Raw genomic sequence first — 16,442 nt, forward strand, 5'->3', positions numbered from 1 at the left:
ACAATATGACATTTTACAAGTTGCAGGTTTCGATCGACAAAGTACCTGGCGACGGCTGTTGGGTAACAGAGAAAATGGAACAAGTAGTGAAATACCACAGCACACATCTGCAGCATCAACCGACACTGAGCCAACTACACTAGACACACACGATCTTTGGTTACCAGAGAGTGAACCACCACCATCAGCAATGGCAGCGTTACGTGCATTTGGAGCTGAAATGCTGAAACTATCTAGGGGTCTTGAAGGTGGTGCACCATTTGGTATTGGGCATCAATCGATTGCTACATCTAGATCAATCACACAGCAGCAGGAGTACGAACTATCTACTCAGTTGCGTTCCAGCTTTAGAGTTGGGTGAGAAATCGATTGCATTGTTAAATTTTCATCCAACTTTTGGGTTACTCAGCAAGTTGTAGGAATATCTCGTTGGTTTACTCAGCCAGATTAGTTGGACGATCATTTTCACTAGGATTGCCTGAGCCACTGGGTAAAATTATTCCCAGCCAAATGCAGTGAAAAAAAAAAGGAGAAGGGAAACAGCAAAGTCGGAAGCATCTCCACTTCCATTGTCAGGGGTAGAATAAAGATTTCCACTGGGACTCATTTCCGGTGGAAAAAAAAAAAAAGAAAGAACAGAAGTGGAAGGGAAAAAATGTGAAATGAATTGTGCCATTAAAAGGCATTAAACACCATCAAGTTACCTCGCGTATTTGCCATTCTCGGAATACCACGAACATTTGCCAAGTTCTTTCTTATCCGTGTATTACTCCACCTCCACCCCCCCCACTGGCTAGAGTAGGATTAGATGGATTGTTCTAAAGCGTTGGATGAGTATTTGCGAAGCACGTTCTGCGGGAACATTCCGCGATATGAAACACCCGAGAGAAGAGAACTGCGAGGATTGGATTTGTTAAAGTAGAGCATTCACTATTCATCACTTCTGATCCCACTGTAACTTTCTCCCTTCAACCGGGTCTTTAAAAAAAAGAATTGTATGTCCTTATAGACTATTGCCATTGTGTTATCACCAGGAGTGATTCAATTAACGCACGAGTGAATTTATTCATAAAATATATCCACCGAGAGAAAGCGTGAATATTTTTAATTAAAATGGGTAGTTGAAATCACACTGAAGATCAATTAATTCGACTGATGACAATGAAAGAATAAATCCCCTGACCGAACTCTATAATACGATTATTTGATGATGAAAGGAGTTTTGTCGTTATATGACTGGCAGTGAGTTTGCCTGATAAAATTTCTAATCGGTTAATGCCGGAGGCCGAGGCTTTTTTTTTCCTGAATTGGTTGGAAAAGGCCAATAAGACCGAATGGCTGTACCAGTCTGATGTACTTTTTATATTTTTTTTCCACCACTCGCAGCGAAAAGACCTTGATTACTTGAAGAAATATCCCAGACTATTCATCTCCTCTTGAGCCATCGATCTGGAAAGATTAATCGATAACTTTCAATGTATATTTCTCATCCCATATTTTGTATAATATTCTAGAAGCGGTGGAAGTGCAGCCAGCAGTGAAGCAGGCTCAAAGGTTAGTCTAACAACATTCCAGGATGAAGCTAACCAACCAACATCATGGAGATCACGGAGACGTGCATACACTTACAACGAGGCATATCTTCAAAGAGTTATGTTGGATTCACCCAAGGAACTTCGGAAAAGGACCTTCAGTTTCGACTCAAGTGAGTTGCGAGCACCGCCCACAGTCTCAAAGAACGTAGCAAGAACCGAGATTTATCACGAGAATTCCAAGATCAGAGACAGAAGAGACATCACACTTCCCACACGATGTACATGCCCTTATTTTGGGGAATCATCGAAGAGGCCCCTCTCCCAGAGTGGAAAGGAAGTTGTGATAATCTCAGGTGATAACTTCAAGTCAATCAATAAAAATTCTGATGTTGGCTATCATCGGAATCCAAGATGTGAGACTAGAAATTTTGAAACAGCAAATTCCGTTGTTACGTGGAGGACTGGCAGAAGGGGCTCGATGATTGGTAAGTACATAATGTCTGTTATATGAAACACTTGAGCCGTTAGTCGTTTAATTTGATTCAAGGAAGCACAAGAGCTGTTCGAACGCCTTCACGACCCGGCGAACTTCGTCGTGCAGCAACACTGAGAGCTCAAACAACTTCAACAATATTATCAAAGAGAGATGCATCGTCGCCGTGTTTATTGAGATATACGAGCAGTGTACGAGCCCATCATTCACGTACAAGCAGTGTTATATCCAGAAATAGTTCTAGACACGGTAGGATCATAAGACTCGAGCAGAAAGCAACAAAAGTACTCGGTGTTATATTTTTCACCTTCGTTGTACTTTGGTCACCATTTTTTGTTCTAAATCTCATACCAGCTGTGTGTCCAGATTGTGAAAAACAAATTGACAAAAAGATATTTGATCTTGTAACGTGGCTGGGTTACGCCAGTTCAATGATAAATCCTATTTTCTACACTATTTTTAATAAAGTCTTCAGACAGGCCTTCAAGAAGGTACTTATGTGCCGATATAGAGAATCATCATGACGAACAGCTAGGTAGGTGGGGTATGGGCGACCCGTTGTTGTCGTCACTGAAGTATGAACTTTTGCTCGTACCAACTGATTTCTTCGGAAATTGGTTTAGTTAAGATGTACTAGAGTTGGTAGAAACGTGCAAACAGTCGTCGAACAACGGGAGAAATGTGAGAGTCAGAGTGTGGTTGGGAGGGGGTGGGTTGAGAAGGGGTAAAACGAACGACAGGGAAATGCGATAGATCAGAACAAAAATCAGTAGCGAAGTGGTACAGAAATATGAATTGACGTATTTCAGAGTCGAGTTTTTGTGGAATATCTCCAGATGTAAGAGAGATAGAGAAGGTTTTGTTATGACATTTTTTGTAGTTCGAAATTCCCTTCACAAAAAAGGTCATAATAAAAATATTTGCATCTTCCCTAGATTCCGAGATATTCATCGAAATTGGGTACTAGTCAGAAGTGATCTGTCTCGTTTTATTGCAGCGCTACGGAAATGCGAAATGTGAATGGAGCACCGAATTTCTGGATATATTGAGCGAAGGAACAATCTCTGTACATTTAGCAAAACAACCTATTTTTAGAGACTATATGATAATCTAGATTATTGTTACAGCAATCACTTGACTCGTTGATAACGATTATTTGTGACTAGCCTACTAGGGGATAAACTGAAAATTTCAATTACTAGGGTCATGTATGTCGTGATTAACGATGAAAATTTTTTAGTATTGGTTATATTTTCAAGACTGGTGTTTGATATCTGAGGTACTAACCAATTGCTGAGGAATCAAGTAGATGTAGCCCATAGTCGCAACGCATTATATTAAACACATGAAGCACGAATTAGGAAATTATGTGATAAATCTGCGAGAGAAGGCGAAAAAAAATGTTGTTGTGCGGTACCATAATAGATTACCATGTAGATTACCCTTGGAAAACCTAAGAGGATCAATGGAGATGAAAAATGTAGCAATCGAATCATCATTAGCTGGCCGTTGATTGATTGAAGTCTAACGAACTGCGTGTCATTGCATAAATTGAAAAAAAAAAACTGGAAATCGAAATAAACAAGAAATAAAATTTTACACCTCGTGATTACTGGCTCCTTCTCACCCTGTCCCGAGCAGATTCAGTCGATTTGTCCTCGAGAAATGGGAACCACTAGGATTCTATCGTCCATCAGTCCTCGCGTATTCCCAACTCAAGTGTTGATAGAAGTCTAACAAGCACTTGGCCAGTACGTGCCATTATATTTTTCGTTGAGTATAAAAAAAAAATCATGCTGGTAAAGGGTTCAATATTGAAGCCTTCCACACAGTTCCAGGAGTTTCACCCCCAACCTCACTCAACGCCTCCCAATATACTGCTTGACCTCGTTAGAGAGTCTTCCATGAGATATGGAGTGGACTTTCCCCCACCGTTGGGGTAGTAGTGGGAAAAAGTACTCTTTCCAAAGTGTAATTTCCACTCAACTTTGGGCAGTTTTCCCGCAACTCGGAGAGGAGTTTCATGATATTAAAAGAGGACTGACATTTTTTAGACAGTTGTTGTGTCATTAATTCTCCCCCATTCAATGTCATGTTGACATTGTCCAATGTTATTCACAATTACATGTCAAGGGTTGAAAATACTGGCGTTGGAAACAAATGGCTCTTGCCAAAGTGTCTTTATTCATCATAAATAAATTTCTATAAATGTTCGCATAAGACACGCTAATGTCAAGTACATTTTCTCGTAATCAGTGAATATATTCGGTAAAAGCAATTTTTTTCCCGCCCACCCTTATTTTCTGAAATGCCTCCACCCTCGCAACCTCCACCCTATCCTCCAAGTGGTGCAATTTTTTTTTCTCACAATTTCCTGTGGGCACGTCATCATTTGAAATTGAAATATTGGATTTTAGAATTTCAATAAAGAGAACTTCTTCATGCGGAATGAAGATGATCGATTTTTCCAACAATCCTGAGAGCAAAGTGCCCATGAAAAAGGCCAAGTGTTAAGAAAGTATCAATTTACATGACAATCTGTGCTGAGGTCAATCGAAGAGGTGTTCCCTAATAGGTCCATTTATGAACTATCTGGAGCCCTGTCGGATATCAATAGAGGGCCACTTATATATCGATGGTTATCTCAACGTACTTGGCGTCTATTACATCGAGAATCATGGTGAGTGCTTCACTCCCATTAACATGACGAGGGGTTGGCATCGGACAGCTATGATAACGCCAATTTCAGGGACTAGCGGTGGCCACCGTTTAGGATTTGAGTAGACATTCACTGACATAGCTCCAGGCAAACTGTTTAGAGGATATCATTTGGATTGATGATTGTGAGAGGTCAACATGTGGTGATGATGTTGTCTCCGGTTAAATGATCTGGTCAGATGATACAGGCGATTTCACATTTCAGTGGTATCGCTTTTAATTGTGTCAGACAGGAAAATTTTCGTTTTTTTTTTTGTGATGTATCGGAGCAACCCTCAGATTATTAAATTGATGCGAAGAAAAAAGCATTTGGTATTTTTTATTTAACTATTTCCTCACTTACCCCAGCGTCATTGCAAACCAAAAAATAAAAATAAACACTTTCCCATTGGCCTGAAACCGAAACCGATGGAATCCTCATCAATCAGCCGCAAATGTGTCGTTTTTTTTCCCCAACATTCATTTTGCCATCAGCCCTCAAAAAATATTAAACATTGAACTTCATTCCGTACAACAACAACATAAAAACTTTTGCCCGATGTATTTTTCCCCATATTTCATTTTGAAAAAATTATCAACTGCCCATATATTGACCCCCTCACCCTCCCTCATTTTACCAATCCCTATTCACCAAAAAGTTTGTCGCATCATATATACGAAGTTCGCCAGTATCAAAACCACAAATGCTCGCGGAAGTTTGACCTGTTTCCCACCAGCCACACACAAGAGTTTCCGTGATATATCCAACCGAAAAAGTGTTTCCCCTCTCATGACTGGGGAAAATGGTCATAGGTCATGTAGCTCGAGCTACCACGGAAAGCACACATTTCCTCGGTGGGAAATGAGTTAGCCCCACAGTTGTCATTCACGCAGGGAAATTGAACGTTCCAAGGACGTAGACTTGGGAAAATGAATTTCCGAATTATGATATCTAAAGTTGCTGTGAAAAATCAACAGTGACAATTATTGACACAATACCAGTGGTGGAAAAAAAAATGAGAGACAGTATCAGGAGGACAGAATAATCGATGAAAGAAATATCCGTTTTACTGGAAATATCTGGGATGAGAAAATGTCTGAGGCGTGGATAATGTCTCAAACAAAGACCCTGTCGACTTCTATTTATCCATCAAAGAGAAAACATTTCTACAGGCTTTTACATCTTTCTGACATCAGACGAAATTCTTGAATGGAATTTTCGAGTGGGCGAAAGAGGGATCAATCTCGGTGTTTGTGTAATCTCTGTCATCCTTGAACATTGTTCTTTGAAATAGAGGAAGTGAAAAAATTATGGAAAAAACCACATCCACTTGATTATACTTTACAATTAAACGAGCCATTATTAGTTCGGCGAAACCAGGTTCAGAAAATATTTTGTTAATTTTACGAGTGATATTGTAGTCAAATGGATCTCGTGATAAAACCTCAGCCCCAGATAATTTTTTCAGAGCGAATACGTGAATAAAATATGTAATAAATATGTGAATCAAATGCACAAATATCGCAGAACTAAATTTACTCAACGCAACTCTTCCGGTGAGTGTAATAAAAATGATGATACATCTGAAAATCGAGGCTTATCTATCGAGAACACTGAAAATCATGCGCTAATGGCGATTTGCTAATTTGGTGCACTCGGCTGTTATCACTACGATACTTCAACCCCCATTAGCATTCTCAACATATCATCACATTTTTTACAAATTCAGCAGGAAGAGAATAAAGTAAAATTTTTTAAGAAGAGATTTTAAAACTGGTCACACACGTTTTTACTTCTATTCCCCTTCAACTATTGAGAAATTCCCCTATTTCTCCCATAACTCGCTAAAATATTAATTGACCATTTCCCTTCTAACAACTCGCCCGAGATCCACCAAATTTTTCAGCAAAATCAAAAAAACAACCTGGGAAATTATCCTGAATATTCGCTGGGCTTTTCTGCAAGATTTATTCGCGCATGTAGACAAGGCTGTAAATTGAAAAGGAAGATAATGAAGTAGACGATATTTTCATCCCGTTAAATGAGCAAAGCATACTCGTAGCCGTTCCAGAAATCAATTAACGGCATTATTATGGAGCAATTTGCGTCATTATTAGAAATTTCTTGGCGAAGCGTGGTTATGAATAAATAGAGCCGTTGAGTTTATCCTCAAAATCAGGGAGTAACAAGATTGCTAGGTAAAATTCACGAGATTGTGCATCAAAAACACATCGACAAGGTACCCCTGCCACAAAAGCCCTTTACCGTCTGATTTTCCTGTATTAACTCGCAAGACTTATTAATTTTATAATAAAACTTGAATCTTATGGGCTTATTAAAAATTGTATGCTTGGCTTTTCACTCGTAATGGCCCGCTCAACTCTTATATTATCAATTTTTTAAACTTCTCTCTAAGAGGAAATGCCGACGGCAATTACTTCAGTCATTATGAGAATGTTTTTTTTTTAATGTCGAAAAAAGTTTGAGAGGAGTTTCTGGTTATTTATAATTTGGCAGTGAATGTGAAACTGGGAATATTAAAATCCTGAGGAATGGCACACTCCAGAGATGAAAATAAAACGATTCTACATTTTTCTGAACCAGTGATATCGATTGATATTAGATAAATCAAGAAACTGTGAATGATGGAGATGAATCAGTCTTCCCCTAGATAAATATATCGTCCTTTCACCCCCTTTACCGCCGTATTTTGCTGGATCAGCCCTCGGGACTTATTAATTATATAATAAAAGTTGAGACTTATGGGCTTATTAAAAAATGTATGCTCAGCATTTCACTCGTAACAGCCCGCTCACCTATATTATCAAATTTTTAACGTTCTCTCGAAGACGGAATGCCGATGAGAATTATGAGATCCATTACGAGGATATTTTTAATCTCAGAGGAAAATTAAAAGGAGTCTCTCAGTATCCACAATTCCCTACTCACAATGAAGTCATAAATATTGAAATGATGATGACTACATGCATCACCACTTCACGTACTTCAATATGGAAAAAAGTATGAGAAGAAAAATCAATCATCATATATATTGGGCTTTTAAAGCTCTCACTATCGCAAACATCGTCCCCATGAGCAATTAATGTATCAAAGAATCAATGACGACAATGGACGACAACGTCGAGATGGCGCATCTGGGATTTATATCTCCATCTGAATTAATGCCCTGATTAGAATTACGCTTAACCAATCTAGAGTTGCGACTCATCTCTGTGAAGGATGTCTGTACTTGTTAACACCTTGGTTACAAGTCTATCTCTATTTCTCCAACTTTAGCTCACAATGCCACATCCCCCCCCACCCTGAGAGTCCTACACCAGCTGCACTTCTCCTCCCACCTGGGAGCTATGCTTTCAGGCGTCTGTGACCACGAAGGTGTTAATGTCAGATTACCAAGGTGAAAACTCGCTTTCCATTAGTTGATGGCAGAATACTCTTGAGATTTCAAATAGCTGCGGTGGAGGAAATTAACTCCACGTTTTTCTTCTAATGGATGTGTGGTTCGTTTGAACATTTGGAATTATCAATGGGGTTGTTTCAACACCAATTGACTAATTAGTCATTTTAATTGGGAAGACGACGAGTGAGAAGTTGGTGATTAATTATTGATTAATTTGGGGCGAAGAGATTCGGTTGATAGAAGTGATAAAGCGAGATGAATTGACCTATCAGTCGAGTTTTTGATTAATATCTCCGAAGCTAAGGGGGATAGCGGAATTTTGGTTATTACATTAGTTGTAGAACTCAATCCGCCCCACAAAAAAGATTCTGATGAAAAATTGGCTATCTCCCTTTGATTCTGAGATATTCATCAGTAACTGGTGGAGAGTCCGGTGACTTATCTCAGTTCACCACATCGCTACTGAATTATTCTATTTTTGTTTGAGCCAAACGATTTGATTGATTATGATTGAATGTTATCGAATGGTGTCCCTGAAAATGACTCGACTTTCTTCCCTAGTTAACACTTATGGATCTTAGAAAAGTATTCACATCTGAGAAAATGGTTTCACGATCGTAGAATTTTCAATGAACTCCCAACGAGTTTTATCATTTCACGAGTACAACAGCAAATTGGCCCCTTGATTATGGTAAACTCAAATAGAAACTCATAAGTTTTCACCGCCAAGTGTAGCTGATTTTCAATGTAGTTTCACTGCATCCTTCAATGAATAATTGAAAAACTTTTTTCAAGTTGATAACGAAACCGAATGATGAATAAACAGGTAATCGAGGATGTGCTGAGTTTCGTAGTTGAGTTTGTAACAACTGTTGTTCGAGTTTCTAATATTCAGTTTGCACATGCAAATGCCAATTTATTATGATAATTACTCACCTGAATAGGAGAAATCCAAGACCTGTCACTGCTGCACGACGAACATCATCATTAACGTCAGACACCTACGAGAAGATAATTCAACGAATGAGCAATTTTTCATTGAAATATTTTCACTTTGGAGCAGGCAATAATCCAATGGAAAAGGGGCTTAAATAGGGGACTATGTTGTTAAAAATATTTGCAAAGATTTAATCGAGAAAAAAATTGTAGGAAGTACTCCACTAACGTAAAAAATATCCCCAATTCGTTGGGGATTCAGAGAGAATTATTTCGCCTCGAGTATGTTCCAGGAGAAAGAATAAAATTGTAAGACATATCGATTTGAAACTCTCCAACTCTCTTTTATATCATTGATTGAAGCTATTCACTATCAATTCTTTAACAAATCTCATCAGTTTTCTGATGACTAGACGGTTGGTCACTGATCAGGTCCCCACGGAATTGGAAAGTGAAGAGAGGGAAATGGTAAAACTAGGCCAACATCTCAAAGTGCTTTAAGGGCGCTAAAAGCCAATAGAATTTGTTGAGTTGATTGAGTTACTGGATCCATTACTGGAATATCTCAATAATTTAGTTGTGTTCAATCTATAGATTGATTTTAGAGTCTTTTTAAATTTCATCGCATGTAATAAATTTCTCCATCGATCAGTAAAACTTGTTACGTGAAAAAAGCAACTTCGGAGAGAGACTTGGGAAATTTTTAGATAATTTTCCCTTCTAAAAATCATGTGAACGTGCATTAGGTTGTTCTTCGAGAGCAATCAGTAATTTCACAAAATAAAATGACTCATCATTGATAATTTCTTGTCTGAATTGCGATGGGGCTCGGTAAAGGAAGGGTCAGACTATTTTACACTGATAATTCTGGAGAAAATGGAATGAATGGTTCAGGCGCGTTATAAAAATACTTACAGCAACGTGAAGAAGTTTTCGAATAGCTTGATTATTCCCAGTGCCACAATATGCCATCGCCAGAGTGTACATTCCACTTCTCCTCAGAATCGGATCTTTGTCAGCACATAATGAAGTTACGAGGGGATCAGCTTCCTCGAGACGTCCGTACATCGTAAACGCAATACCCACTGCTAGACCACGTAGAATTTTCTCATGCTGAGTCTCCTGGGCGTACTGAAGAGCAAAAAAAAAGGCGTTACAGTCATTGCAATTGTATTTTTTATGAGTGATAACTCAGAAGAAAATCGCATTTTAATTGACAGAAATAAAATTTCTGTGCGACATTTGAATTTCAATACAACTATTGTTTTCAATACTCTCAGGTCAAACGACGTTTAAACGAAGCTTTGATATTCAACGGATAATATCATAAGTATTTTTAGCGAAGTAAAAACTTAAAAGCACTTGGATATCCTCGATTCCTCCGGGATCGCAGGGGCGTTCTCTAGTCTCGAGTTGATCGGACAGAAAAAAAAATTAATCACCCCGACTATTTTATTTATTTAAAGATATTTTCATCCGGAAAACACTTCTGGGTAAATACAGGTCGTTTACTACAGCTACTGCTACTTTAATGATTTTTTTTTAATTAAAAAAAATTGTTAACGGTTTAAGACGAAAAATAAGTTTAGGTCGTTCTAATTGAAAGATTAAAAGCATTGGGAAATGTTCGGTACTCTAAGGTGAAATGGGATTTAAAAAGACGCTTTGATGTTTAACTGAAAATAATCTGAAGGATTTCAGCGAGAAAAAAAATATTTAATGCACTTGGATATTCTCTCTATTCCACGGGGATTGGAAGTGGATTATTTAGTCTCGAGTGAATTGGACGGAAAACAAATATAATCGTACCGACTACATGCATTATGCATTTGGAGATATTTTCACGGAGAGAACAATTCAGGATAAATAGAGACCTTTTTTTGAGTTATCGCATTTTCAACGATTTTTTTTAATTAAAAAGAGAGAGAGAATTCTTACAGCAACCATGTCCTCAATGGCCTGAGTAGATTTAGACCCGAGCATAACCATGCCCATAGCAATTCCAGCAGCCTCTCCCGTGACAGCATCATCCTGGTAGAGATTAAACTTGAGTTGTTCGTAGACGTCTTGACGGTGAGATCCCATGGCAGCAAGACCGAGACCGAGACATCCGCCATGACGAACCATCTGAAAGACAGAATAATTATTTAATTACGTGAAAGATATGAAAGGTCTTCCCACGTACTGTGAGGGCCATTCGAGTCCCCCAGGGCACTATGAAAATTCAATTACAAGTTTAAAAACTGTGGAAAATGTTGTGTCAGAGGGAAAATTACGTTCGTTAATTTTTTATGCTTAAATATTTATGAAGAGAATTTTCATAAAGAATCCTTTTTGCCTCAGATAAAAATGCTATTTTTTTAAATGCATTGATATGGAACGAGAGGAAATTCTCTAGTGTGAATAGATAAGTATGAGAATTACTCATTCACGACGAAATAAGTTTTTCTACGAAAAAGAAAAATCTGAACCATTTCCGAAGCATACAGGGGAGGCCCATCAATCATATAAGATCTCGTAAGCTCCTGAATTAATCGAGGAGTTTCTAGGAATCCCCGGAGATTTCTAGAGCCCCTTTGGGATGTGCTAGAAAGATTTATCGGGGCTTGGTAAATTGGGGAGTTTTCCAGACGATTGGCAAATTTTCCAGAAGATTATGTACAGCTCCAGATCTCTACAATTTTTTAGACTCCAGAAATGTCAAATTATCGTGTCTTATGAAGTATAATTTTTTACATTAGACCGATAAAAAAATATAAATATAAAAATATATAAATTCACAAACATTTGACGAGGGCTCAAAGAGGACCATTTCCTGTCAAACATCAAGTCTAGAAGCGAGTAAAATGCTTCACTGTAGCTAAAAATGCTTAGGATGGTAGGAAAAAAATTGCCTTAGGTGATATCAGACATAATTGCTACGATAATGCTTTCCATACCTCGTTCTGGGCATCCTTCAGCTGTCCAAGAAGATAATCCGTAATGGTGGCACCGTGATTGGCATGAATTAACCCAAGAGCATACAAACCACCGCCCTCGGAATATCCAGCGCCAGCTCCAGTGTCCCGGGGAAGATAGGACTGCATCAGGGCAAGGGCTTCCTGTTCGTGACCTCGATGGATCACACCCAGTGATGCAGTTGCTGTTAGTTTGGCCCAGTTCGTTGCTCGCGCCAACCACTCAAGATTATCCCTAGAATAATGATTTTTAACATGAATTTTCACCGTGAATGCACATAATTCTTACTCAGGAGATAAATAAATGAGAAAATGTATAAATAAAAGTTGTAATAGAGATCAATGAAAAGACGTACCGCAGGAATTGATCGCTGGTTGTTCCAGAATGCATGAATGCATTGGCAATGACAGTGGCAGTGTGACATATAGAAACCCTGATAGCATCTTTCGTGTTCTTCAGGATGAGCATGTCTGTGTGATTACTCCTGATGAGAAATTGTAGGTGAAGATCGATGGATACTTCTCCACCAAGAATACTAGACAGAGCGTCTACTCGTTCCTGTTGTTCACGCTCTTCAGTCGTCTGTCAATAAATGTTGAATTAAAAATAAAATATCAGCACTGGATAAAAATAAAATTAACAACAAATTGAAGACAATAAAAAAAAATTACCAAGCTCTCCACACTTCGTTCCACTTTCTCCTCGACAGGAGTGGAATTTTCGGTGGTAACGGAGGACTCAGCACCAGCCTCAGTAGCTTTAGCAGTTGGCTTTACAATTGGCTTTACCATGAGAGCACTCGGAATGGGGGCAGTTGCCCTCAGGGCCTGGAGGACACGTCCCAGGAACTGTTGAGTTGCTGATTCGTAGAGATCGAAGGCAATTTGATACGCCATGAGAACACAGTCCTGGGAGCCTTTACTGAGTCGATCCAGTAGTTCGGCAACAGCCAGTGGATCATCGAGAAAAATCAGGCACTGGCACATGTTGACATAGTCTGGGGTACCCAGGTTACGATAGAGGGTGACGAGGCACCTGAGGACTGTATTTCGAAATCCTCGATTTTGGATGAGGCTCATTGCGACCTGAATTTTATTTATAATTAATCATTATAGAATTTCAATGGAAATTATAAATAAAATAGTTTAAAAGGAAATTACCTGAAAAGCGTAGGAGAGCATTCCAGCGACGTCGTCAGACTGCATGATGGAAGCCTCGAAGATGTCCATTCGTCGAGTCTCCAAGGCTAGACCAAGAGCCTGACGGTACTGGTTATCGTCGAGGCACCTCTGGAACATTCTGTTCACGATACCCTCCAGACGTGGATCGATTCCCTTGTAGCCTACGGGGGTGCTCCCCTCGGCCTCCATCACACGCTGTTGGGTGTAATAGTCGATGCATTTCGCTATTGTCGTGTCCACGTACTCGTTCCTTGCGTTGACGTCGAAGAGCTCACCAGCACCTAGGGCGTACGTCAGGGAGTCCTCGAAGCTGCCGAGGTGGTAGTATACTTTACTCGCAACTAGGGCTGCAAGCTCGTGCTGGTTGAAGGTTTTATCTTCGTGAAGGATTTCACTGCGAGGACGAGATATTTTATTTAGATATATTTGTGGAACAGAATATTCGTCGAAGCCAGTTGAGGAAATAAATATTTTTGGAGACACTTTGTTGACAAAGATATTGTCGAATGTTTTGGTTGTGCTACCCATTGTGTTCACATAAAACTAGAGGAATATTGGCACTCACATCTTCTCGATAGCTTCAGAAATCTCTGGCCAGAATTCATCGACAATCAGATCAAGTTTCTTCAAGGCAAACACCTTGAGATCTGGCATGGGCTCCTCCAGGAGGGAGATTATGCCGGCTGTTGACAAAAATCAGTGAATTATTGAGATGCATTTGTGCAGAGGACATCGTGAGGGTGATTATGTGGAAAGAATAATGTAGGATTCTGTAAATTGTGAAGTTCATGAGCAATAGCTCCTGCAGATTGGATAGTTTATTGTGAATTTTGAGGTTAGGTGATCAAAACCTGCAACTCATCCTCCGAATTGACATTCAGAAAATGTGATAACTGAGAGAGATGAATTCTATTATTCGGAATTAATAAAAGACTCATACCCGCTGAAGTAATATTCATCTTCATTGGTCTGGAATTCTTTTTAAATACAACAAATCGCTGAAGTTTTGCTGGTAATGGAGAAACACTGACAATGAACAATAACTGAAAGAGGATGGGTCAACGAAGGTGGCGCCTCTCACCACCAGGGTCCATACTAACATTAACGTACCTGGTATCCATTGACCCCTGAGCCTGACACATCTGGGCTTTCAATCCTCCACGACTCCTCCTCGTTCCTCCAATCAGAGTTCGACTCAGTAGAAAGTCAACATCGACCTGTCAAAACAAACGAGCTCTCCAGTTCCTTCATCATTCCAGTCCACCCATCAGTGAAGCTGCCATCACGACTTCCAGGCCTCCAAAAATCCATTGATCATCTCTAGACATAGTTTTTCCACTTCGATACGATGGGAATGAGCGAGATTAACACCTGGGTTCTCATTCGACGTTATGACAAATTCGGTGAGTCGACTTATCAAATAATAAGGGCATGTCGAGAGAACACTACTAATTACTGTTGATTTTAGAATCGGAGCATGCGAATCTCCAGACTGATCTCCAACTCTTCACCCTCACCCCCAACATGGTCTCGGAGGAACTGAGGGCCTCCATTTTTCGCTGGATCGATAGCCAGGACGATGGGACCAAGGTGTTGAAGATTCGGAGACATGACAACAATCTTGTTCCAATGTCAACGTTGTTTAATGGATCTACTAGAGAGAAGTATCTGCTTTTCAATTATCAATTCATTTTCCTGCCCTAGACGGTCCAGAACGACAGATGAGTTAATTGATATGTGTGAGAGTAAATGACAGTTGATTCTCCAATCTGGAAGAAAAATACTCGTTTTTGGAAAATGGTGGACGTGAGGGTGGGACAGGCATACCATTTTCGATTGATTTTTTCCCTTCAGGGGGTGGATAGCACCTCCAAACAAATATTTTAAATATAGAGACAATTTATTGTATGGAAATCTCATCACCTGGACAACTCGTTACCAAGACATTTCACAACATAGACATTCTGCTCTTGATCGATGATTATTATTCTTTCCCTCATGAATTAATGAGTAAGACATGTAATTATCTGTGGTACCTGGTAATTACCCAAGTCCTCGTACGATTGACAAGCAAAATTGTTGACCAGAAATAGTTCTTACATCCGTATAGACCAATAAATAAATTAAATATTGAACGTCATTAACATTTCAGGCCTTTCATAATCGATGTCGTGGCTCTCCATCAATTCTGTGAGTATTTTAACTCGAAAAATTCCCAGGAAATTCCCAGGACATTGACGGATTTAATTTCAGGCCCAGTGGAAGGGCGCACAATGCTTCCAGACTACATCGAAGCCCTTCGCTCGTCTTTCTACAATCTCGATCATCGCGTGAAGCTAGTGGAGCAGGCAGTTCCAAATCTCACGACTAGCCAGATGAAGGCTTTCGAGGCGACAGTCTCCCACATCTCCAACTGCGTGACTTTTCTCGATCGTCGACTCGACGAACTCGCCCCACCAATCTGGAGAAATCAAGCCAATACTGCCATTTGAAACATGGGATTGTCTTCTTCATTCTCTTCACTATCGCTGGGCCAAGATCATGAAGCCAAGGACAGTTCCAATCCTGAGAAAACTGTGTAAATTCATCGTATACTCGGTCGTATGAAAGTTCAGTAGCAGTCACTAATTGATTAGTTTGTAACTAATATGTTGGAAATGTTGATAGAGCGTTTGTGTTCGTCCAGTGCAACCGTGAAATGCAATAACAGGTAATTCATTTTTTTCCCAGGAGGAAAAGTAAATATTAAAGCACGAGGAAGTGAAGGCAATGAAATTCATGGCATGTTCGGGTCTCATTAAATTCATAAAATGTGTTCAAATAATTCGATTGTTGTAAAGGCGACAAGTGATTTATTCAGTGGAATGTTATACAAATTGAATAATTTCATATATTAAATTCCAACGGATCGTCTTCACCAAGATTTCTCATACTCATTACAATCGATTATTCTTCGTGACCCTTTACCATTCGTGTTTCACAGAAGTACAAAAATATTACTCTATAAATGACAAAATGGTGTCACAAACAACTCCTAATTTACAGATAAATTTATAAATTATGAAAGTAATCATCAACAACGTAATTTAACATATGTACAGATATCAATGAACTATACATCAACAATGTATTACCCTAATGATATTGCCGAACGAATTTATTTTACAACAATAATATTCCCTTTGAAAAATAAATAGCTGGTATTGCAGTGACGTTGATT

General features: G+C 39.2%; 3 protein-coding genes across 4 annotated transcripts in view; 2 read left to right on the forward strand and 1 right to left on the reverse strand.

Moving 5' to 3' along the window:
* The window catches only part of LOC135170905 (alpha-2A adrenergic receptor-like), an 18,825-nt gene extending 15,085 nt beyond the window's left edge, over nt 1–3,740 (forward strand). Inside the window, exons 5-7 of one of the 2 annotated variants that reach the window (XM_064137083.1) lie at nt 21–357; nt 1,515–2,020; nt 2,083–3,740. In XM_064137083.1, the coding sequence (XP_063993153.1) occupies nt 21–357; nt 1,515–2,020; nt 2,083–2,552 (1,313 nt within the window). In that variant the 3' untranslated portion in view covers nt 2,553–3,740. Of the gene's footprint in view, nt 1–20; nt 358–1,514; nt 2,021–2,063 lie in introns of both variants that reach the window. The other variant, XM_064137084.1, reaches the window with a different exon arrangement.
* The window catches only part of LOC135170901 (26S proteasome non-ATPase regulatory subunit 1), a 17,258-nt gene extending 2,937 nt beyond the window's left edge, over nt 1–14,321 (reverse strand). The window contains exons 1-9 of the mRNA XM_064137074.1: nt 14,163–14,321; nt 13,788–13,905; nt 13,202–13,616; nt 12,713–13,126; nt 12,397–12,623; nt 12,023–12,275; nt 11,022–11,210; nt 9,999–10,214; nt 9,084–9,148 (exon numbers count right to left, since the gene is read on the reverse strand). Of these exons, the coding sequence (XP_063993144.1) occupies nt 9,084–9,148; nt 9,999–10,214; nt 11,022–11,210; nt 12,023–12,275; nt 12,397–12,623; nt 12,713–13,126; nt 13,202–13,616; nt 13,788–13,905; nt 14,163–14,187 (1,922 nt within the window). The 5' untranslated portion in view covers nt 14,188–14,321. The remainder of the gene's footprint in view (nt 1–9,083; nt 9,149–9,998; nt 10,215–11,021; nt 11,211–12,022; nt 12,276–12,396; nt 12,624–12,712; nt 13,127–13,201; nt 13,617–13,787; nt 13,906–14,162) is intronic.
* A 13-nt stretch (nt 14,322–14,334) lies between these two features.
* Nucleotides 14,335–16,143, forward strand: LOC135170944 (uncharacterized). Its single transcript, XM_064137170.1, has 4 exons — nt 14,335–14,625; nt 14,691–14,886; nt 15,375–15,412; nt 15,476–16,143. Exons 1-4 carry the CDS (start codon nt 14,571–14,573, stop codon nt 15,712–15,714), a joined length of 528 nt encoding a protein of 175 aa, XP_063993240.1. The 5' UTR covers nt 14,335–14,570; the 3' UTR covers nt 15,715–16,143.
* The last annotated feature ends 299 nt before the right edge of the window (nt 16,144–16,442 follow it).

The sequence above is a fragment of the Diachasmimorpha longicaudata genome, chromosome 18, assembly GCF_034640455.1.
Source record: "Diachasmimorpha longicaudata isolate KC_UGA_2023 chromosome 18, iyDiaLong2, whole genome shotgun sequence".
Classification (NCBI taxonomy): domain Eukaryota; kingdom Metazoa; phylum Arthropoda; class Insecta; order Hymenoptera; family Braconidae; genus Diachasmimorpha; species Diachasmimorpha longicaudata.

Coding starts and splice junctions, on each gene's coding strand:
- LOC135170944 (XM_064137170.1), top strand. CDS start 14,571: ATGGGAATGAGCGAGATTAACACCTGGGTTCTCATTCGACGTTATGAC. Junction 14,887..15,374: donor AATGGATCTACTAGAGAGAA/GTATCTGCTTTT, acceptor TTAACATTTCAG/GCCTTTCATAATCGATGTCG. Junction 15,413..15,475: donor CGTGGCTCTCCATCAATTCT/GTGAGTATTTTA, acceptor ATTTAATTTCAG/GCCCAGTGGAAGGGCGCACA.